Below are 23961 nucleotides of genomic sequence, written 5' to 3'. Positions count from 1 at the left end.
TAGGCTGGAGTGCAGTGGTGCCATCTCAGCTTACTGCAACTTTGGCCTCCTGGGTTCAAGCAATTCTCCTGCCTCAGCTTCCCGAGTAGCTGGGATTACAGGCGCGTGTCACTACGCCTGGCTAATTTTTGTGTTTTTAGTAGAGACAGGGTTTCACCATGTTTGCCAGGCTGGTCTCGAACTCCTGACCTCATGTGATCCTCCCACCTCGGCATCCCAAAGTGCTGGGATTACAGGCATGAGCCACCGCACCTGGCTGGGACATGAACTTTAGAGCACACACTATTTAACCCACTGTGCCACATTTAAAAAACAAATCAGGAAAGCCAAAAATTAAATTTTATTAATTCTAAAGTTTACTTTAACTGAATATTTCAAAATAGTATTATAATATGTAATGAATATAAAATAATTCTTAATGTGATATTTTAACATTCTTTTTTTAATACTAAGTCTTTGAAATTCAGGGTATACTTTCAAACACTCATAACACATCTCAATTTTTATTGCCAATTTTTAAAGATTCCGTATTCGCTTGTGGCTGGCTGCCACATCTTGGACAGCACAGTTGGAGTGCTGCGGGGCTGACACAACTTTTATACTTCTCAGTGTTCACCCCATGTTGTCTCCCTCTCTTCATTCTTCTTAGTTTTCAGGGAATTTTAATTTGTTTGGAAAGTCTCAGTCATTATGAACAAAAGAAATAAAAATCTACTTTGTACTGGGATCCCAAGAATCAGTGGAGGAAGTAAAATCAGCCAATTTTGAAAGAAAAGATCTTTATTCAGTTACATTTTTAAGCATCAGTGTTTATTGTATGGTAGAATTCATTAAGCACTCTATCACAAGTGGTTTCAACACGTGCGGTTAATATTTGAGATGTAACTTTTTTTTTTTATTGAGTAGGGGAAATATAAGACCTTATTATTACAAATCTCCCTGCCATGAGATTTATGACTCACTCATTTATGAGCCCCCAGTGAACACAGCCATTATTCTCTGTCATGTTAAGACAAGAAGGGGCGTAAATAAACTTTTTTTCTGGGCTGACTGAACTTAGTCTGTTGCAACAATGAGGTGAAGATCTACATCTCTAAAACTCTGTGTTGTCTTCTCCAAGAATTTAAAACTCGTTACTTCTTAGCATGAATCTCAGGGCAAGGCAGAGTTTTATAAGCAAGCCGATAGGAAGAAAAGTTTTAGATCCTTGAATTCTTTATTTTATGTATTTTTTATATTTTTTTAAACTTCTGAGACAGGGTCTCATTCTGTCACCCAGGCTGGAGTGCAGTGGTGCGATCTTGGCTCACTGCAAGCTCTGCCTCCCGGGTTCAAGCGATTCTCCTGCCTCAGCCTCCTAAGTAGCTGGGATTATAGGTGCCCACCACGACGCCTGGCTAATTTTTGTATTTTTAAGGGAGACGGGGTCTTGCCATGTTGGCCAGGCTGGTCTCGAACCCCTGCCCTCAGGTGATCTGCCTGCCTTAGCCTCCCAAAATTCTAGGATTACGTGTGCCTGTCCTGTCTGGCTTAATTTCATTTCTTTTTTCTTTCTTTTTTTTTTTTTTTGAGGCAGGGTCTTACTCTGTCACCCAGGCTGGACTGCAGTGGCACAATCTTGGCTCACTGCAACCTCGCCTCCCGGGTTTAAGCGATTCTGCTGCCTCAGCCATCTGAGTAGCTGGGATTACAGATGTGCACCACCATGCCAACTAATTTTTGTATTTTTAGTAGAGATGGGATTTCACCACATGTTGGCCAGGCTGGTCTCGAACTCCTGACCTCAGGTGATCCGCCTGCCTCAGCCTCCCAAAGTGCTGCAATTATAGGTGTGAGCCACTGTGCTCGATCCCGTCTGGTTTAATTTCAACATGTCTTTACCTACTGTGCTGTAGCCACATTGGCCTTTGCTTTCTGTTGAGCAAGCCGGGCACTCTCTTGCCTTTGCGCTAGCTGTGTTTCCCTTATACCAGATGCCTAATGACCAACTCCCACCTTTCTTCAAGTCTTTGCTCTAAGGTCATCTCAAAAAGTCCTAGTTAAAATTATACCTTTTATCCCACTGTCTGCTGAGTTCCCTGTACTCGTCCTTTTTTCTTTCTTTCCGTAGCACCATCACATTCTCCAGTATATTCTATAATTTACTTGTTTGTGTTAATCTTGTTTCCCCCATCCCTGGCTACCCCTAATGTAATCTCTAGGAGAGCAGAATCTTTGTTTCATAGTCAATAGTATCTGGCATGTAGTAGGCCTCAATAAATATTGTTGAAAGAATGAGTCAGTGTGCATAACTGCTTGGCTTGAAATGCCGTTCTCCAAACTCAAGGTGTTTTTGGTTGTGACTGTTTTTTCCTTCTAGGTTTGGCCTGCCATATTCAATTGCTTTGTTGGGGCCGTTTAGTCATTTTTCTTTCTAAAACTGAAGGTCCTTTGGGAAAGGGCTGTGGATCAGACCAACTATTCAGAAAAGCTAGAGGCTTAGGGAGTTCCTGGAAGTAGCTATGCGGCAACTAAGAGAGGTTGGTCCACAATAAGGGTGGTTTTCTCTGACTCTACAAAATCTTAGTGATACTTTTGTAGGGGAAGAAAGCTGTTTTCCCTTTACCATTTTAGGTGCATTGGTTTGGGGCCCTGTCAGTCAGACTAACAAAATACATTAACAAGAGAAAAACAAAAACAAGTTTATTGACATATTCATTGCACATGAACATGAGAGCACCCAGTGAAGAGTAACTCGAGGTAGTTAGAACTTGCGCTTATAGGCTATCTCAGCGAAGACTAGTAAATTTTTAGAGATGTGAGAAGGCAAAGCAAAAGGACCTTGAGCTGCTAGGGACAGCAGATTGTGGGAAGGCAAGTATGTGGGGAAACCAGTGGTAGATTAGGGCTGGTTTTAGCAAGGTTTGTTACGTAGATCCCCTGGTACCCTATCTGGGCTGATAAAGCTCTAGAGTTGTCTCCATGATCAACTTCTGTCCTTCTTGGTAGAGAGGGAAGGGGGGATACCTTTAAGAATTTATGTCCTGCTTCTGGGGATATAGGGGAGGGCAGAGAGCTTTTCTTTTTCTTTTCTTTTCTTTTTTTTTTTTTTTTTTTTTGAGACAGAGTCTCACTCTTCACTCAGGCTGGAGCGCAGTGGCGCAATCTGAGCTCACTGCAACCTCTGCCACCTGGGTTCAAGTGATTCTCCTGCCTCGGCCTCCCGAGTAGTTGGGATTACAGGTGCCTGCTACCATACCCTGCTAATTTTTGTATTTTTAGTAGAGACGGGGTTTCACCATTCAAGACTGGCCAGGCTGGTCTTGAACTCCTGACCTCATGATCCCAAAGTGCTGGGATTACAGGTGTGAGCCACTGCGCCCGGCCAAGCTTTTCTTGTATCTGCATTTTAATAACCCTTAGGCCAAAGTTGTATATTATGGTTTGCCATATTCTGCTATTCACTGTCTTCGTTGTAAATTCTCATGACAATTTCCTTCAAGAACATGGCCTCTGAGACCTTTGCAACCTCTGAAGAGGTGGATGGCTCATTACAGAGAATTTCAAGGCCAGGTTCAGCCTGGCAACAGAGAACTCTGGGGGTAAGAGTTGGGCCTGCCTGATGCCTAGACAAAAGAGGGTCTCTTCAGCTATTCACTGGGGGATGTGGCTATGGGGATGCTGTTGTAGGTGCTTCTCCTGGCCCTGCCTTCTCCATCCTCATTAATTCAAAATGGGAAAAGCAGTCAGGTTAGATGTTCCAGATTCACATGGCCGACTGAAAAGGACTCATTCAAAAGCAGATTTTTCTTCTACCATGACCCTTATTACCTTGCCAATCGTTTATTCTCTTTTCTTTCTTTTTTTTTAATTGAGATGGAGTCTCGCTCTGTTACCCAGGCTGGAGTGCAGTGGTGCGATCTCGGCTCACTGCAAGCTCCATCTCCCAGGTTCACGCCATTCTCCTGCCTCAGCCTCCCGAGTAGCTGGCACTACGGGTGCCCGCCACCACGCCCGGCTAATTTTTTGTATTTTTAGTAGAGACGGGGTTTGACCATGTTGGCCAGGATGGTCTCGATCTCCTGGCCTCGTGATCTGCCCACCTTGGCCTCCCAAAGTGCTGGGATTATAGACGTGAGCCACCGTGCCCGGCCTCTCTTTTCTTATACTGTTACACATATATACACACTTCAGAAATGATCTCTATCCTGAAGAATTTTATGTATGAGGTCAAAGCAGCAGCCACTCTGACCGTTTTCTTCAAATTAGACTTATGCTGCTGGGCATGGTGGCACACGCCTGTAATACTGGCACTTTGGGAGGCCGAGGTGGGCGGATCACCTGAGGTCAGGAGTTCGAGACCAGCCTTGGCAACATGGAGAAACCCTGTCTCCACTAAAAATACAAAAATTAGCTGAGAGTGGTGGCGCACGCCAGTAATCCCAGCTACTCAGGAGGCTGAGGCACAAGAATCGCTTGAACCTGAGAGGTAGAGGATGCAGCGAGACAAGATCTTGCCACTGCACTCCAGCCTGGGCAACACAGAGAGACTCTGTCTGGAAAAAAAAAACAAAAAAAAAAACCAAAAAGTTTGGATAACTGTATTAGAAAAGTAAAAATAAGTCAGTATTAATATTATCTTTTCTTTAACCCATATATCCAAAATAATACATTTAAACATATAATTTCAATATATAATATAAAAATTGTTAATGATATATTTTATATTTTGCACTAGTCTTCTAAATCTGTATATTTTGCAACTACAGTGCACTTTGATTTGAACTAGCTGGATTTCCGGTGCTCAATAGCCACATGTGGCCAGAGGCTACCGTACTGGATAGTATATGTAGATGGGTCTACCCTAGAGTGACTTCATGTGTGTTACATGTTATTCTAACAATGTATCTTCTGGTTTCCCAGCCACAGCTGACTTGAAGCAGTAAATAAATGGTGAGAGTGATGGAGTGCTAAGAATAGTAGAGAAGGGGCAGAATAATTATTTTTATAAGTGGCTGGGGTCATTCATTGCAAGCACGAATGAAAGGTGTGAACCTTTCATACCTTGAGACCTGCTGAAGCATACAGTGTGGTACCTGGTAGAATAATTGACAATTTTTCATGCTTGCCTTCCATTTCATAGGTCAAATCACTTAAAGAAGGCCTCATCATGTTCAGTCTTGTCTGCAAACATAGGGAAGTGTGAAGAGTATGTAGACAAAGTTAAGGAAGGTTTCTATCAAGAGTTGCTAAAATAATGGTGTTCTAGTACAGGAAACCTGGGAAATATATGTATAAGGAGAAACCCAGGACTACATGATGAAGCCCTCTTCATTTCTAAAGCTGGGAGCTCACAGAAGTCTTGGAGGAGCCTGCAAGTGTGCCTTCAGCTGGGTGTGCCCCATCTCATCTTCCTAAGATTGCTAACTTCTTTGGTTCTGTGGGTTTCCCTACTGGTCCATGGGGCAGAGATGCAGCTGGTGCCTTGGAACCTGTAAGGCTCAACCTTAGCCTAGACCTTAGCCGTGTTTGTGGGACATCAGGAGTGTGGCTTGTGGATTTGGAAAGTCCATCTTTTGATATGGACTTTCTTGGAACTCACCACTTCAGGGACACCCACTGGGGGCAATGGTAGCAAAGTGTGTGGGTCAGCTGTGTGAGCTGTAGCGTGCAGATTCCAGCCAGCAGAAAACAAAAGAAAACAAAAAGCAAAGCACTCAAATCAAATACCACCTTTGGCTTTTCTATTTTTCTCTTGTGTATATGGAAGACGACAAAGTCAGGGGTGAGGGGATAGCTGTCGTATAATTAGTGTACATTGTTCTCATGTAAAACCATCAGTCCACGGCTGCCTGTTAAGTAATTTTGTCTCTTTCTTTATTCCTTTTTTAGGCCGAGGAGTCTTGTAAATGTAATGGCTGGAAAAACCCTAACCCCTCACCCACTCCACCCAGAGCCGATCTGCAGCAAATAATCGTCAGTCTAACAGAATCCTGTCGGAGTTGTAGCCATGCCCTAGGTGAGTTCCTAAATCTTCAAGGAAAGTATAACGACTTCATTGAGGCCTGAGACTCTTAACTTACTGAATTCTGTGGGTTCACCAAATTTGAATGCTTTGTACCTCTGTATGAGACCAACAACCAGAGTCTCTCTAGTGTCACGAGTTTGCTGGGAAGGACTTCTCGTGAGAGACAAATGCTGCACTGTGTGCAGTCACTTTGTCCCTTCTTCCTTTCAAGAGCTGAGTTGGACCGGGGGATTGCCAAATAAGATGAAACATGACGATCGAGCTAGTTAGCATGAATAATGTGTAACATGTCCTGATTCATTTTGGGGGTTGGGGCCTGAGGGTCTTTGACCTCAGGGTTGAAACCTCAACCAACTGGTTTAATGATAATAATTATCACTTTTATTATTTCTGTTGCCCTGAACTTTCTGGGGTGCTTCATTTTATCTTCGTGTTCCTTAGTTTTGTGTATCTGATAGCTCTTTCTTCACTGGGCTGCTCTTTATTGTGTTTATTGAATGTTTACTGGTGGTTTCCCTTTCAACTTTCTTATCTGACCCTGCAAAATAATCATTGTCAGTGATGGCACAGTAGGACCTGCTGCATTCACTCAAAAGGACTGTGCTAGTATGTTGTTCTTTGTCCTAATACTAGTTTTATTTTTTTTATTTATTTATTTTTTTGAGACGGAGTCTCGCTCTGTCGCCCAGGCTGGAGTGCAGTGGTGCAATCTCGGCTCACTGCAAGCTCCGCCTCCCGGGTTCACGCCGTTCTCTTGCCTCAGCCTCGCCGAGTAGCTGGGACTACAGGCGCCCGCCACCATGCCCGGCTAATTTTTTGTATTTTTAGTAGAGACAGGGTTTCACCGTGGTCTCGATCTCCTGACCTCGTGATCCGCCCGCCTCGGCCTCCCAAAGTGCTGGGATTACAAGCGTGAGCCACCGCACCCGGCCTACTAGTTTTATAATTAAAATATTAAAAAAAATCATATGTTGTTTGAGTAGATAAAAGTTGAGGAATTAGTTTTTCCTAGATACTACAATTTCAGTCCACGAAGAATCTTAGACTATTCTTACTTTTCTGCCTTCAGTTATACCATCTCCCCCAAAATGTCAACAAGGCCAGTTTGCTGTCCATGACTGCAAGGACATAGCACTGGGCAGAACGTTCTTGCTAAAGTACTTGCTCTTTCCACCTGACCATTGTAAGTGGGTGACTTCTTATGCCATCATTTCTCTGGAGCTTCCTGCTTCCAAGAAATGGTGTCGCCTCCAAGGTTAGCATGGTGTTAGGTCATCTGAAATTTTATTTTGTACTCAGAGGGTATTTCAATATTTACAGAGCATGAAAGTAGATAATGTGATCTTCCCAAGAAGTCATCACATTGGAATAACCTTCTGAAAATAGAAATAGTTCTGATCTCACAAAAGCAACACACTAATAATTTCATCATTTTGTCGACTTAATTGGTATCACAAATAATGTAAGCTCTGAGTTTTGAAGCACTCAATACAGAGCAAAAATTTCACAAGTTAGAGAACTGTCCTTGATTATAATTTACCTTTTTTTTTTTTTTAAAAACAAAACAAAACAAAACAAAACAACCACTAACTATGAATGGAGTGAATAGAGTTTAGGATTGCCTCAGGACATATGACATAATAAATGTCTGGACTCAAGAAATCCTTAAGCCCTAGGCTTGAAGTGTATTTGTTATTGATTGGGAAATCCTATTATCCTACATCAATTAACATTTAAAACAGGATCTTCTTTCTTTCTTAGCTGAGCAGATTGTCTCCATTCTAAGCACATAAACACACATGAATGCCTGAAGGCAGAAACAGTGCTTCACAAAAAAAGCCAACTTCGTTTCCTTTTTTATTTCTTAACAAGCTTTGAAAACAAATGCCCTCATTCTGCAATACATAATCAAGAATGAAGAATGAAAAAAAAAATCACATGTCCTTTGACCTGGCAAATCCATGCCAGAAATTTAATCTGTGTGTAAATTAAGATGTGCCCTCAAACTAAAAGGACGGTGACAGTGTTTTATGGCATTACTTACGATAATAAAAAGCATGAAACAACCTAAATATTCCAATGTAGGAGATGATTGTGAAGAAATCAGGTAACAAAGCAGCTTGATAGGAGGTTTTATAATTTAGGACTAAATTACTGGATCAGCCTGAGTTCAAATCCTGACTCTATAACCAGTAGCTGTGAGTATGAGCACATTACTTAATCTACCTGGACCTCAGCTTTTGCTCTGAAATGGGTTAATACATAGTAGTATTTACCTTGCAGGATCATTGTGAGGATTAAATGAGATAAGAAAAAATCTTAGAATAGTACCTGGCATCTAAATACATGATTATTGGCTGATGTTAGTAGTAGTGGTATTATAACAGTGTCAGGGTTCTTTCACTTCACACACAGATGTATACTCTGTCTAGCTTAAATAAGAAAACAATGCATATAAGAAGGGTACTAGCAGCTTCTAGAAGCTGAAAACAATGGGAAAACAGGTTTTGATCTTGTTTGGGGATCTCAGCTGCAGTTCACAGACCTTCTGTTCAGTCTCCTGCCACTGAATGATTCAGGATTCAGCTCCAACTGCCTCTGTCCCTGTGAGTATTGGTTCAGGATTTAAATACCCTATGGAGGAGCTTGTGCCTGTTATGTGTCTAACTCCCAATTTTACCCCAAGGGAACTAAGAAATTGGTCCTTTCCCAAATACAGGATGCTGACTCAGGAGCAGCATTGATGTTTCATGAGTATAATCCCATTTTAGTAGTTTAGAAAATATAATACTATAAGGACGGGTGTGGTGGCTCACGCCTGTAACCCCAGCACTTTGGGAGGCCGAGGCAGGCGGATCATGAGGTCAGGAGTTCGAGACCAGCCTGGCCAACATGGTAAAACCCCGTCTCTACTAAAAATACAAAAATTAGCTGGGCATGGTGGCAAGCACTTATAATCCCAGCTACTCGGGAGGCTGAGGCAGGAGAATTGCTTGAACCTGGGAGGTGGAGGTTGCAGTAAGCCGGGATCGCGCCACTGCACTCCAGCCTGAGTGACATTGCGAGACTCCGTCTCAAAAAAAAAAAAAGAAAATGTAATAGTGCAAAACTTTTTTCTGTTTTACTCAACACAGAACACTTCTGTGACCAGATGTGTGGGTTTTTTTTTTTTTTCCTTCACTCACCAAGCAATTCTCCCACTCTCTGAACACTAGCTGGAGGTCCCATAATTCATTTTGGTTCTGACATGACCCACCTGGAGATAGCATCACATCCCACAGGTTAAGGGCTCAGTCCCACAATACTGCTCCCACTTCAGATGCCAATTGCAAGTCCCAGGTTGTGACCTTTGCTTCTGACTGACCAGCTATAAATCAGGGTTCCCACCATACCCCTTCCTTGGTTTCAGTAATTTGCTAGGATGGCTTACAGAACTCAAGGAAACCCCTCAGTTTACCGGTTTAATATAAAGGATACACAGACGGCCAGATGAAGGGATGCACATGGCAAGGTTTGGGGAAGGGGAGTGCAGCTTCCTTGCCCTCTACAGGTGCACAACCCACCAGGCACCTCCACATGTTCAGCAACCTGGAAGCTTGAGCCTGTAATCCCAGCTACTTGGGAGACTGAGGCATGAGAATCGATTAAACCTGGGAGCAGAGGCTGCAGTGAGCCTAGATCTCACCACTGCAGCCTGGGCGACAGAGCGAGACTCCATCTCAAAAAAAAAAAAAATTTTTTTTTTCATAGGGCTTTATCTCTACACTCTCCCTCCCTTACCTTTCTTGTAGGTTGATGGGTGGGGCTGAAGGTTCCAATCCTTTAATCCTCTAATAACCTGGTCTCTCTGGTGAGCAGCTTCGTCCTGGGTTATCTATGCACTATCTTAAGTCACCTCATTAGCATAAACTCACGTATGATCAAAAGGGGCTCATGATGATCAATAAAAGATACTCCTCCTGCTCAGGAAATCCCAAGGGTTTTAAGAGCTTGTGACAGGAACTGGGACAAAGACCAAATATATTTCATACTATACCACAAACATATGTTTTGATATATATGATCAGGAAAAGGTCTGGAAGGATGTATATGGAGTTGCTGACTGATTTTCTCAGGGTACTGGGGGTATAGGTATTTAAAAAATATTTCCCCTTACTCCTTCCTTTCTTCCTTGTTTCTTCTCTATTCTTTAGTCCGCTTCCTTAAAACTGAAATTACTGCACATTTTCAAGTGGTCTTGGAATTATTGTTGGAATGCCAGTGTTTATTTATTGGTCTTAGTGTAATGGCTCTAGCAAACCTTTTTCTGAGATTACTCTTCCTTCCTCCCTCCTTTCCATGCTTTTTAAAAAACTTTTTTTTTCTTAATGGAAAGTTTCAAACACCCGTAAAGGCAGAAGGGATAGTTTAATGAACTGCCTTGGACTCAGCACCCAGCTCTAATGATGATTTACATTTGCCAGTTTTGTTTTATCTAACCCCCTGCTTTTATTCGCTAGAGTATTTTAGCAAGTTTCCTACATTTTTTCTTATCTTATTCATGCAGATATCTTCTTAATTGTTACCAACAAAGTACAAGTGGGGTCTAGGGAATTCTGTTAGGAATTATGCAAGCCTGAATTCTCGAATACATTTCAGTTGGTATACATTGTTGTTCTGTTTTCACATACAGTAGGCACCATTCTGAGCATGGTTGATTTACTGACCAGTAATTGTACACACAGAGTGAAATGTTCTTGAATTTGTCAGAACAAAACATACTGGCTTATTGATTGAGATAGTATCAATTCTACTGATTAAATGTTGGGTTTCTTTTGCCTCGGCCATGTATGTTCTTTGGATCTCTGGTTTTATGTAGTCTCCTGACAGTTTCTTTCATCCCAGACATCTTTGGTCTGCCATAATTTAATACTATTCTGTGTTTCATGGACATAAAACACAGGAGTGAGATAGTCTGATCAAGTAGAAAGAACATTCAGTTGGCAACTAGGAAGTAAGAATTCTAGCCTGTCTGGGTATGGTGGTTTGTGCCTGTAGTGGCAGCTACCCAGGACGCTGAGATGGGAGGATCCTTTGAGCCCAGGAGTTTGAGGCTACAGTGAGCTGTGATGGGGCCACCGTGTTTGTAGCCTGGGAGACAGAGCAAAACCCCACCTCTAACAAAACAAAACCAAGAAAAGAATTCTAGTTTGGCCCTGCAATTTACCAAGTTCCTTAACCTTTTTGCTGTTTAGTGTCTCCATCCACAGAATGAAATGGTTGGTCTAGACCTATGCTGTACAATACGGTAGCCACTGGCCACGTGAAATGTGTTTACTCTGAATTGAGATGTGTTTTAAGTGTAAAATACACACAGTTTTTGAAGACGTCATAAGCAAAAACAATGCAGAATGTCTCAGTAATTATATTTTATATTGATTATATGTTGAAGTGATAATATTTTGAATATGTTGGGTTAATGTATTATTAAAATTATTTCTACTGGAAAATTTGAAATTACATATATTGCTCACATTATATTTCTATTGAATTGTGCTGGTTTAGAATATTCTAGTTCATTCTCTGAAATTATATTTGGGATTGGCACAATAATATTCGGTTTACAAAAATTTGACAAAGGGTCTAACAAAGTGCTTTAGTTGGTCCCAGCACTTCTCCTTATTTTAGTATTAATAAAGATTTTTCTTATTTGGGGACTGCTATTTAAAAAGCAGCTTGGGTCTTGCGTGGTGGCTCACACCTGTAATCCTAGCATTTTGGGAGGCTGAGGCAGGTGGATTGTTTGAGCCCAGGAATTCGAGACCATCTGGGGCAACATGGCGAAACTCCACCTCTACAAAAAATACAAGAATTAGCTGGCGTGGTGGCATGTGCCTGTAGTCCCAGCTACTCGGGTGACTAAGGTGGGAGGGAGGATGGCCTGAGCCTGGGAGGCAGAGGTTTCAGTGGGCCGAGATCGCACCACTTGCACTCCAGCCTGGGTGACAGAGTGAGGCCCTGTCTCAAAAATAAATAAATAAATAAATAAATAAATAAATAAATAAATAAGCAGCCTGTTTTTACGAGCAGGAAAGTAGGAAACAAATCCTTGTGATCAAAACATAATTGGAATTTCTGTTGTTATTTTGGAGTCCATTGTTCTGAACTGTTTCAGAACAGACTGATTATTAAATTTGTCTAGTAATAATATTTTAGTTTATGTAGAGGTTTTTTGATTATTTTTCAGTGTTGTTACCTTTTTCTTTCTCTTCTGTCCAGGCTGGTGTGCAGTGGTGCGATCTCAGCTTACTGCAACCTCCCCCTCTTGGGCTCAAGCGATCCTTTCACTTCAGCCTCTCGAGTAGCTGGGACCACAGACATGCAGCAACATGCCCAACTAATTTTTTTTTTGTATCTTTGGTAGAGACGGATTTTGTTATATTGCCTGGGCTGGTCTCAGACTCCTGAGGTCAAGCGATCTGCCCACCTTGGCCTCCCAAAGTGCTGGGATTACAGCTACCGCACCCTTCATCATCTTTTTCTGATACGTGTGTGTGTATATATATACACACAGGAGCTGTGGGTCGGGCACAGCAGGAGTTAAGTGTGTATATATATATATACACACACACACACACATTCAGCAGTGGGAACTGACTGTTTTTTGTCACTATAGATTCCTTGCTTTCCTGCTTGTTTACAGTAGCAAATTTCTTTTCTGTTAACTTTTAAAATTTCAAGTTAGGCAGACCCCTCACCCTACAACCAGAATTGATTCAAAGAGACTGCCAGAGCTTTTTTTTTTTTTTTTTTGAGAAGGAGTCTCGTTCTCTTGCCCGGGATGGAGTGCAGTGGCGCGATCTTCACGATCTCAGCTCACTGCAACTTCTGCCTCCCAGGTTCAAGCGATTCTCCTGCCTCAGCTTCCCAGGTAGCTGGGATTACAGGCTTGTACCACCACACCCAGCTAATTTTTGTAATTATTATTATTTTTTAGTAGAGAAGGGATTTTGCCATGTTAGCCACGCTGGTCTCGAACTCCTGATCTCAGGTGATCCACCCGCCTCGGCCTCCGAAAGTGCTGGGATTACAGGCATGAGCCACCATACCTGGCCTCTTTTTTTTTTTTTTTTTTTTGCCAATGAGTCTGGCTCTGACACCCAGGCTGCAGTGCAATGGTGCAATCTCGGCTCACTGCAACTTCCGCCTCCCAGGTTCAAGCTATTCTCCTGCCTCAGCCTCCCAAGTAGCTGCGATTACAGGTGCCCACCACCATGCCCAGCTAATTTTTGTGTTTTTAGTAGAGACGGGATTTATCATGTTGGCCAGGCTGGTGTCGAACTCCTGACCTCAGGTAATTGCCCGCCTCAGCCTCCCCAAGTGTTGGGATTACAGGCGTGAGCCACCGCTTCCGGCCTGAGACTCCCAGAGATTTTTAAGGAAGGTCAAGAGTTAGCTTTAACAATCACACTTGAGCTTCTTGAGTATTATGAAGAAAATACCAGTATTTTTCTCATGTATATTTCAAATATTTAAATCATTTAGGCAGATCATTTGACTCAACACATTTTCTTTGATCATATGACATTTGCATAGACTTGTACCATATAATCGCCCCCTCAGTTCCCATTTACACATGTACTGTGCAGATGCCAAAGGACGTAAACATGGGGCCCAGCTAGCACAATGACACAGCCTCCTGAATTGAGCCAGCATATTCCTCTTGGCTGGATGTCCACTGTTGGCTAATGCAGCCTTTCTGATGCCGGTTTCAGAGTTTTCAGGAGCTGTGGGTCAGGCACAGCAGGAGTTAAGGGGATAATACTGGTAATATTTTCTCTGCTCATTTGATATAAGTTATGTCTCCCTGACGTCCTCTGGTCACGAAGTCCTGTTTGATATTCCCTTCAAGTTCCTCCCTCTAGCACTGGCTGACTTTAGGCTTTTCCTCATTATTCCTTGTGTGTGTCTGCTGCAGCTTCTGGAGTTCTTATTTCCATTCCTGCATACCTGGATTTCCCATAAAGTGATGATACAATATGATCACATTCTCCTGCTTAACCCCTCTGAGCTTCCCATTATCCTCAGAGTGAAGGGTGGTGATCTGTAGTTGAGCAAGCAGGTTCAGTTCATTGAGGCCTCTTTGTTTTCAAAGCTTTTCTCCAATTATCTTCATTGCATTTTGGCCATCAGGCTGCTCCATGTTCTCCAAAGGTTCTTTGAACTTTCTCCCACCTCTGCCTTAGATCTGGAAGCTCACACCACCTTCAATGCCTTTCCTTGATTTTCTGCGAGGGAATTCTGCTTATCCTCCAAGGCTTGACTACAGAACTCTGTAGAGAGAATAAAGGCCTTCTTAGAGCTCTATGGCAATGTTCCTTCTTATATAACTATAATTATATACCAATCTGTACTGAACTGTGATTAAGAGCTGACTTTTTCTCTAGTTTGTAATATATTTAGTTCTTTGGGCATAATTGTGCTTATTCTTTTGTTGATAAATAGTCATTGAATTCAGTAATGCTAAAATGAGGGCTGGTTGCATATATTTGCAGAGGAGCTTTCATAGTTTATAATCTATACTTGCTGTGTCCAACACAGTAGCCACTAGCCATGTGTGGCTATTGAACACTTGCAATGTCACTAGTTTGAATTGTGCTGTAAGTGTGAAATGCACACAGGTTTTGAAGACTTAGTACAGCAAGAGGAATGTAAATAGTAACTTTTAATATTGCATACATATTGAAAGAATAATACTTTGGTATATATTAGGTTAAATAAAATATATTATTAAATGAATTTCACCTATTTCTTTTATCTTTTTAAACACAGCTACTGGAATACTTAAATTTACATATGTGGCTTGCATTGCATTTCTACTGGACTGCTCTCATCTACTGGGCTCTTACTCTTAGGCTTCTCTTTTTTTTTCCATTCCAGATCTGAGATTACAGAAAATGAAACCACTTTTAAATGATAAGCCTTTTGCACATTAGTCAATTTGACAAATTTCATTGCAGTGATTAATTTTACCTCTTCTAGCCTCGATGCCAAATTCCCATGAACAAAAAATGTATTTGAGCAGCCTTTAAATCCTATTGTGTTATTTGCTTCTGGTCCAGAGGAGCAGGGACTTGTTAGCTGCCTGCCCAGCTGCTGCCTGTTCACACTGCAGGGCATGTGAGGACTGGCTGGCTGTCTTCACGAGAAGTGCAGGCCAATGATACATGGAGCCAGAGCTTAGTGAGGGTCACAGCACACAGTGACAGTGTGCTTCCTGTTCTCAGCAAGGTTGACAGCTGCACCGTGATTCTTGGCAGCAGTCATATGGCGGGTCACTCTCTGGCACCCTGGGTGTTTGCAAGTCTGACACAGCACTGAGAGGTGCCAAGGTACACCCTTCTGGAGCAATCTAAAGAAGGCATAGCCTCCCCTCGTCCCCTCACTTGCACCTTCTGTCTGTTTTCTTGTGCCCTTCACACAAAGTGGACACTGGGGGAACTGTGGCCCACCAAAAGCGATAAACTTTGCCACAACTCAAGGATTGGTCAATCTTGGGTAATTAGTGTATATCGATGCTTTGTATCAGGCTCTTGGAAGACTATTTAAAGTAAAAGCAGGATTCTTTAATGATCAAATTTAGGTGGAGGAAAGATTATAAAAAAACTTTTAATTTGCAAATAATTAAAAATTTACATAAAAGTCATGAGAATAATAACGAAGAATATACCATAAATCCTTTCCCTAGATTTACCTACTAGTAACATTTTATTTTATTTGCTGTAATTGGCTCATATATATATATATATATAAATGTATATAGAGAGTCTCATATATATATATATATATGAGTCTCTATGTATAAATTTGTTTTTCTGGAACTATATGAGAATAAGTTACTTATATATCATAGCCCTTCCTCCCCTAAATATTTCAATATACAGTTCCTAATAATAAGGTTTTCTTTTTTCAAAATGGAGACTCACTCTGTTGCTCAGGCTGGAGGGCAATGGTGTGATCTTGGCTTACTGCAGCCTCCGCCTCCTGGGTTCAAATGATTCTCGTGCCTCAGCCTCCCAAGTAGCGGGGATTACAGGTGCCTGCCACTATGCCTGGCTAATTTTTTTATTTTTAGTAGAGATGGGGTTTCATCATGTTGGCCAGGCTGGTCTCGAACTACTGACTTCAAATGATCTGCCCTCCTCAGCCTCCCAGAGTGTTGGGATTACAGGCGTGAGCCACCACACCCAGCCACAGTTTTCTGTTAATAACCTCAGTTCAATTACCAACTTTAGTAAATTTAACATTAATATAATACTTTAATCTACTGTTTGTATTCTAATTTTATCTGTTGACCCAAAAATGTTCTTTATAACATATTTTCCTTTCCATTAAGCATCCACTCAAGAATCACATATCTGTTTCATTGTCATGTCTGTTTAATTTTCTTTAATCTGGAGTTCCTCAGCATTTTATTTTATTTTTTGACTTTTATAACATTGACATTTTGATGGAGGAATGTTTTAAATTTTAAAAACAAACTCTTTAAAGAGCTAGGAAAAATACATTTTTTGTTATTTTTTGGTTGTGTAGGAAAAACCTTTGCAAGCAAAACCTTAAAGAACTGCCAAACATAGATATGGCTTTCTAAGAAGATTAACATTTCTCTGCAACCAAACCAAATCAACCAAAAAACCCCTCCCCACCAAATACATAAGCATTTGCAATGAGTATGGCAGACTAAAGGTTAGTACATAAGGTTTATTCAAGGTGGTAAGAAAAAGACGAACATCTTAAAAACCAAGCAAAGGAACTCAAATTGGCAGGTACACAGGAGATCAAATACAAATGGCCAGTAATATGAAAAACAAACAAGTCCCTGGGCCTTCCGTTGAATGCAGGTCAAAACAGTGGGGGGTGCTTATTAATTTTCAAAAGATTGGTGAAATTACCGAGGATGGTTCTCTGCTGTAGGCAGAGCACAGGAAAAAGGAATATTCTCTCACTACTGATACAGTGTACATTGATGCACATCTTGATGAGGGAGGTTAAATTAGGGAGCAATACATCAAAGCTTTACATAGCAGCGACTTCATATCTTGAATTTTTTCGCAGGTTGACTGCTTTAGATTTGTGCATTGTAGTTTATAGATTTTTATTTTATTTTTTAGTTTTTAATAATATGCTCCTAGACTCATAAATAATAGAGGCCTATCTCTTTAAGAAAACATACTTTTAGATAATTGAAGGGAGCCTATTTGCATCAAAAAGTCTTCTTAATAAATGATTAACAGAAGGGTTTCTTTTAATAATGAATGATTCTTTTTGGTTTAATATGAATTGATTGTCAGTATAGTAAATAGTTTAACTTTGCAGTTAGAGTGAGGTTCACCTGGGTGTTGACATGGGTTGGGATTAATTAGGTGACTGGTAAATCTAGAGATAGGTTAAACCAGTCTAATTCTGATCAGCATCCCCAAAGAGCCAGGAGTAGTCTCTGGATTTGGTAGAGATGGGGTTGTTTAAGGAAAGTGGTATTTTAGGAAGACTACCCTGGCAGTAGAGAGAACAGTCTAGGGGGCTATTTTATTACTGTAGGTTTGACATTCCAGTGGAACAAAGGTAGGATGGGGAAATGCAGTCTCAGAGAGAATGAGGAAGCTGAGCGGAGTCTGGTGGCTGGTAATGTGTGGGAGGTAAAGGACACTAAAGGAATGAATGATGCGCTTGTTTGCAGAAACAGGGCCAGCAAGAGGTAGCTGCCATTTTCAGGAGGGCCATGAGGAGTTCAGTCTTTGAATCATTTTCCATGATGGTGGTGCACCTATTTTGTTGGGATAGGGAGGATGGAAGGTGGGGTTCGGGGAAGATTGGAGCTGGAGAAGAGGTTAGCTGGGGATGTGTATTTGTTGAGAACAGAAAGCTCAGCGCTACTTCCTCAGAGATTGAGTTAGGTGAGAACTGAAAAGGATTTTTGGTCAAAAGGGATCTGTAGTTGGCCTCCTTGGAGAGGGGCTACATTGGAGGGTCTGAGAAGTTGGCACATTTAGACAACTACGTGTTTATATAGTGTGGTCATAGCTGTTCTTGTCTGGTTTTCTTATTACAGGGAAGCTTCTCTTTGATAACAACTTGTCGGACCTTTTTCCCCCCTTCTCCAGCAGACTGTCCACTCCATCTACTTTCATTTGATCTTCCTCCACCTCATTGTTTATTCTAGGAAGCTTAAGCTTTCTCATACAATATCCTCCTGCCTCAGTGCACCCCCTACCACTCCAGACCTACGTTTATTTCTTTCTCAGAGGAAGAGCTATCCTCTTCTGCTGTGAAAGTTACTCACCCTTTGTAGAGTAGAGCCTCTTTCTTCTCTTCCGGGAAACGGTTGCTGCTTTATTTACATTTTCCCCCATCTCCATCTCCCTATTCCTTTCTACGTTGGGTTTCACACAGAGCTCTGAGGAGAGATCACATATTGCATTATGGTAATAAATAAATAATTAATAAATGCAAAAAAAATCACAAAACCACAAACACATTTCATTATCGGCAGAGTCAGAGGGAAATGAGCCTCCTCAGGTTTCACTTAAGCATTTTAATTTTTATCAGGCTACTCTTCAAAATATGCAAAAAGTTGGTTCTAAACAGTGGTTTTAAAACTGTGGAATCCCAACAAGGGAATGGGATGGGTTCTTGAGCCTTCTAAAAATAGAAGCTTTCACCTCTATTTCATCCAGAGCAACTCCTTCTAATTCTGATTAGTAATTTATTTTGGTAAAGTGTTTTGGGGCTTTAAAAAAGTAAGCTACTATTTCAAAAGTAAATCATGGCATGTACTTCCATGAGTTAAACCTATATGTTAGCACCTTAATTAGATGGTTTCATATTATGGAGCATCTGAAGGAATTTACTTGATATTGTATACTGATTGCTTTCATAGCTTATCACAAAAAGAGATTAAAAGTTTATAAGACAGGCCAGATGCAGAGGCTCACACCTGTAATCCTCTTACTTTGGGAGGCCAAGGTGGGAGGATTGCTTGAGCCCAGGAGTTTGAGACTAGCCTGGGCAACATAGTGAGGCTCCATCTCTATGTCTATTAATTTTTTAAAAAAGTTTATAAGACAAAAATAGTCCTAAATAAAATTATTTCTGTAAATAACTGACATAAAAATGTTGACCTAGTTGTCTCCAGAATGAGGCCTGTTTCCCAAAGGCTTCAGATTGACCTCAAGGAAAATTTTGCAGTCTTAAGAAAAAGATGACCCAGCAAATGTTCTACCTAAAATAAAGTCTGATTTTGGATATCTTTTAGAAAGGGATGAGGTAACGTGTTGTGTAGCCAAATAGAAAATAATATATTTAAACATTAATTTTTGTGTTTACACACACACATAATTTTTTTTTTTTTTTTTTTTTTTTTTTTTTTTTTTTACAGTGGGGCAGAGTCTTGCTGTCTTCCAGGCTGGAGTGCAGTGGCGCAATTTTGGCTCATTGCAGCCTCCACCTCCCGGGTTCAAGTGATTCTCCTGCCTCAGCCTCCTGAGTAGCTGGGACTACTGGCATGCACTACCACACTCGCCTATTTTTTGTGTTTTTAGTAGAGGCAGGGTTTTGCCACACTAGCCAGGCTGGTCCCTAACTCTTGACTTCAGGTGATCCACCTGCCTTGGCCTCCCAAAGTGCTGGGATTACAGGCATGAGCCACTGCGCCCTACCTACATGTAATTTTTCTATGATGTAAGTTATTTATATACTTAGAAACAATTTAATTATTCTTTTTCTATTTGATAATGTAATAATACAGTGTTGGCGTTTTATTCAATACTGCTGAAGTCAGACAGATTATAAAGATTAATTCCTCTCTTCTTACCTTTTAAAAATGCTGTTTTGAGCTGGGCATGGTGGATCACACCTGTAATCCCAGCACTTTGGGAGGCCACAGTGGATGGATCGCTTCAGCTCAAAAGTTCGAGACCAGCCTGGACAACATGGTGAAACCCCATCTCTACATAAAAATATAAAAACTAGCTGGGCATGATGGTATGCACCTGTAGTCCCAGCTATTTGGGAGACTAAGGTGAGAGGATTACCTGAGCCCAGAAAAGTCGAGGCTGCAGTGAGCCATAATTGTGCCACTGCAATCCAGCCTGGGTGACAGAGTGAGACCCTGTTTCAAAAAAAAAAAAAGGAAGAAAAACAAGCTGTATTGGAGTCTGGGCATGGTGGCTCACACCTGTAATTCCAGCACTTTGGGAATCCGAGACGGGAGGATCACTTGAGCCCAGGAGTTCAAGACTAGCCTGGGCAACATGGTGAAACTTTGCGCCAACGGAAAATACAAAAAAATTAGCCAGGCATGGTGGTAGACGCCTATAGTCCCAGCCACTTGGAAGGCTGAGGTGGGAGGATCACTTAAGCTCAGGAGGTCAAGGCTGTAGTGAGCTAAGATCGCACCATTGCACTCCAGCCTGGGTGACCAAGGGAGACCCTGTCTCGATACCGCCCCACCCCCCAAAAATGCTGTATTGGAATACACACCCGTGCATGTTCCTCATCACGGGTCCATCACTCTGCCTTTCAATTACTTTTCTGTATTAGAGAGAAATGAAAGGTGAGTGGCCTCTACCTTTCTAATTTTAAGTCCTTTAATCTGTCTTCCTCTAGGACATTTGTGTTATTTAAAAACAAATAGATTTTTTTTTTTTTTTTTTTTTTTTGAGACAGAGTCTCGCAGGCTGGAGTGCAGTGGCGCAGTCTCGGCTGGAGTGCAGTGGCACAATCTCAGCTCATCACAACCTCCACCTCCCAGATTCAAGTCATTCTCCTGCCTCAGCCTCCCAACTAGCTAGGATTACAGGCATGTGCCCCCACGCCTGGATAATTTTTATATTTTGGGTAGAGATGGGGTTTCACTATGTTGGCCAGGCTGCTCTTGAACTCCTGACCTCGTGATCCACCTGCCTTGGCCTTCCAAAGTGCTGAGATTACAGGCGTGAGCCACCGCTCCCAGCTGAGATTTTTTAAAGGATACAAAATTACAGCTGGATAGGAAGAATGAGTTCTAGTGTTCCAAGCCACTGTAAGATGACTATGGTTAACAATAATATCTAGTTTCAAACAGCTAGATGGATGATACCGAGTGTTTCCAACACAAAGAAATGATAAATATTTGAGATGATGGATATGCTAATTACACTGATCTGATCACTATATATTAAATTTATCAAAATATTGCTGGGTACCTCATAAATATGTACAATTATACGTTAATTAAAATGAGAAAATAATTTATTTTTTCAGTTTTATTAAGGTTTAATTGACAAATAAAAATGTATATATTTATCGTGTATAATGTGATATTTTGAGATGTATATATTATAAAATGATTAAATCAGGCTAATTAGCATATCTATCACCTCACATATTTTTAATTTTTTGTGGTGAAAATATTTAAAATTGATTCTGTTAGCAATTTTCAATTATACAATTACAATGTATTATTACTAACTATAGTCACCATGCCACACAATCGATCTCCAGAACTTCTTTGTAAATGAAACTTTGTACTCTGTGACCAGCATCTCTACCCATACCCCACATTCCAAGTTCCTGGTAACCATCATTTTACTTTCTGCTTCTCTGAGTTTGACTTTTTAAGATTCTATATGCAAGTAAGATCATGCAGTATTTGTCTTTCTGTGCCTGGCTTATTTCACTTAGCCTTAAGACAGGCTGTCACTTTGTTGTCCAGGCCAGAATGCAGTGGTACAATCATAGTTCACTGTAGCATCAAACTCCTGGGCTCAAGGGATCCTCTTACCTTAGGTTGCTAAGTAACTGGGACTACAGATCCGAGCCACCATACCTAGCTAATTAAAAAATTTTTTTTTTTTTGTAGAGACAGGGTCTTGCCATCTTACCAAGGCTGGTCTTGAACTGGGCTCAAGCAGTCCTCCTGCTTCAGCCTTCCAAAGTGCTAGGATCACAGGTGTGAGCCACTATGCCTGGCCATTTCCTTAGTTTTTAAGGCTGAATAGTATTCGATTGTGTTCATATACTACATTCTCTTTATCCATTCATTTGTTGGGGTGGACACTTAGGTAAATTCCATGTTTTGGCTGTTGTGAATAATGCTGCAGTGAATATGGGAATGCAGATGTCTTTTTGACATACTGATTTCCTTTTCTTTGGATATATATCCAGAAGTGGAATTGCTGGGTCAGGTCATATGGTAGTTCTGTTTTGGATTTTTTGAGACATATCCATATGGTTTACCATACTGGCTGTACTAATTTACATTCCCACCAACAGTGTGCAAGGGTTCCTTGTCCCCATGTTCTTGCCAACACTCATCTTTCATGTTTTTGATAATAGCTATCCTGAGCGTGAAGGGATATCTCATTGTGATTTTAATTTGCATTTCTCTGATTAATGATGTTGAACATTTTTCCATATACCTGTTGGCCATTTGTATGTCTTCTTTTGAGAAATGTCTGTTCATATCCTTTGCACATTTTAAAATTGGGTTGTTTTCTTACCATTGAGTTGTTTAAGTTCCTTATGTATTTTGGATGTTAGCTTCATCGAATGTATGGTTTGAAAATGTTCTCTCCCGTTCCATAGGTTGTCTCTTTACTCTGTTGATTGTTTCTTTTCCTATATAGAAGCTTTTTAGTTTGATGCAATCCAGTTTGTCTATTTTTGTTTTGTTGCCTGTGCTTTTTGATCATATTCAAAAAATCTTCGCCAAGACCAATGTCAAGAAACTTCTTCCTATGTTTCCTTCTAGTAGTTTTACAGTTTCCGGTCTACATTTAAGTCTTTAGTCCATTTTGAGTAGGTTTTTGTATATGGTATGAGATAAGGGTCTAATTTCCTTCTTTTGCATGTGGATATCCTGTTGTCCCAACAGCATTTATTGAAGAGACTGTCCCTTCTCCTTGGCATCTTTGTTGAAAATCAGTCGACTGTAAATGGATGGATTTTTGGGCTGTCTATTCTGTTCAGTTGGTCTATGTATTTGTTTTTTATGTTGGTAGCATTTTGTTTTGATATTGATAGCTTTGTTGTAGATTTTGAAATCAAGTGTAGTGTGATGACTCTGCCTTTGTTCTTTTTGCTCAAGATTGCTTTGGCTATTTGGAGTCTTATGTAGTTCTGTACAGATTTTAGGATTATTTTTTCTATTTCTGTGAAAAATGTCATTGGAATTTTGATAGGGATTGCATTGAATCTGTGGATCACTTTGGGTAATATGGACATTTTAACAGTATAAATTCTTCCAATCTGTGAACATAAAAGATATGTTATCACTTATACGTGTCTTCTTCACTTTTTTTGTTTTTGAGATGGAGTCTCACCCTGTCACCCAGACTGGAGTGCAATGGCACAATCTCAGCTCACTGCAACCTCCGCCTCCTGGGTTCAAGTGATTCTCCTGCCTCAGCCTCCTGAGTAGCTGGGATTACAGGCGTGCACCAGCATGCCTGGCTAATTTTTTTAATCTTTAGTGGAGACGGGGTTTCACCATGTTAGCCAGGCTTGTCTCGAGCTCCTGACCTTGTGATCTGCCTGCCTCAGCCTCCCAAAGTGCTGGGACTCCGGGTGTGAGCCACTGCGCCTGGCCTACTTTCTTTTATCAATGTTTTATAGTTTGCAGTGTACATATCTTTCACCTCCTTGGTTAAATTTATTCCTAGGTATTTGATTGTTTTTGATGCTATTATAAATGAGATTGTTTTCTTGATTTTTTGTTTTGTTTTGATTGTTTGTTGTTAGTATACAGAAACATGGCTGGGCATGGTTACTCTTGCCTGTAATCTCAGTGCTTTAGGAGGGTGAGGTGGAAGGATTGCTTGAGCTCAGGATTTGAGAAGACTAGCTTGGGCAACATAGTGAGACGCCATCTCTATTTAAAAAAAAAAAAAAAACAAGAAAAGAAAAAACAAATGGTACTTGTCTTTGTGTGTTGATTT

The 23961-nt window shown here is 40.9% G+C and overlaps 1 protein-coding gene across 1 annotated transcript in view; it reads left to right on the top strand.

The window, feature by feature from the left end:
* KAT2B (lysine acetyltransferase 2B) overlaps window positions 1-23961 on the top strand; it is a 114919-nt gene that overhangs the window by 28215 nt on the left and 62743 nt on the right. Inside the window, exon 2 of the mRNA XM_030812274.1 lies at window positions 5872-5998. Within this exon, the coding sequence (XP_030668134.1) occupies window positions 5872-5998 (127 nt within the window). The remainder of the gene's footprint in view (window positions 1-5871; window positions 5999-23961) is intronic.

This window comes from Nomascus leucogenys, chromosome 4, assembly GCF_006542625.1.
Source record: "Nomascus leucogenys isolate Asia chromosome 4, Asia_NLE_v1, whole genome shotgun sequence".
In the NCBI taxonomy this organism is placed as follows: domain Eukaryota; kingdom Metazoa; phylum Chordata; class Mammalia; order Primates; family Hylobatidae; genus Nomascus; species Nomascus leucogenys.
Note: the sequence above shows the minus strand (reverse complement) of the source record. Positions and strands in the feature narration are given on the sequence as shown.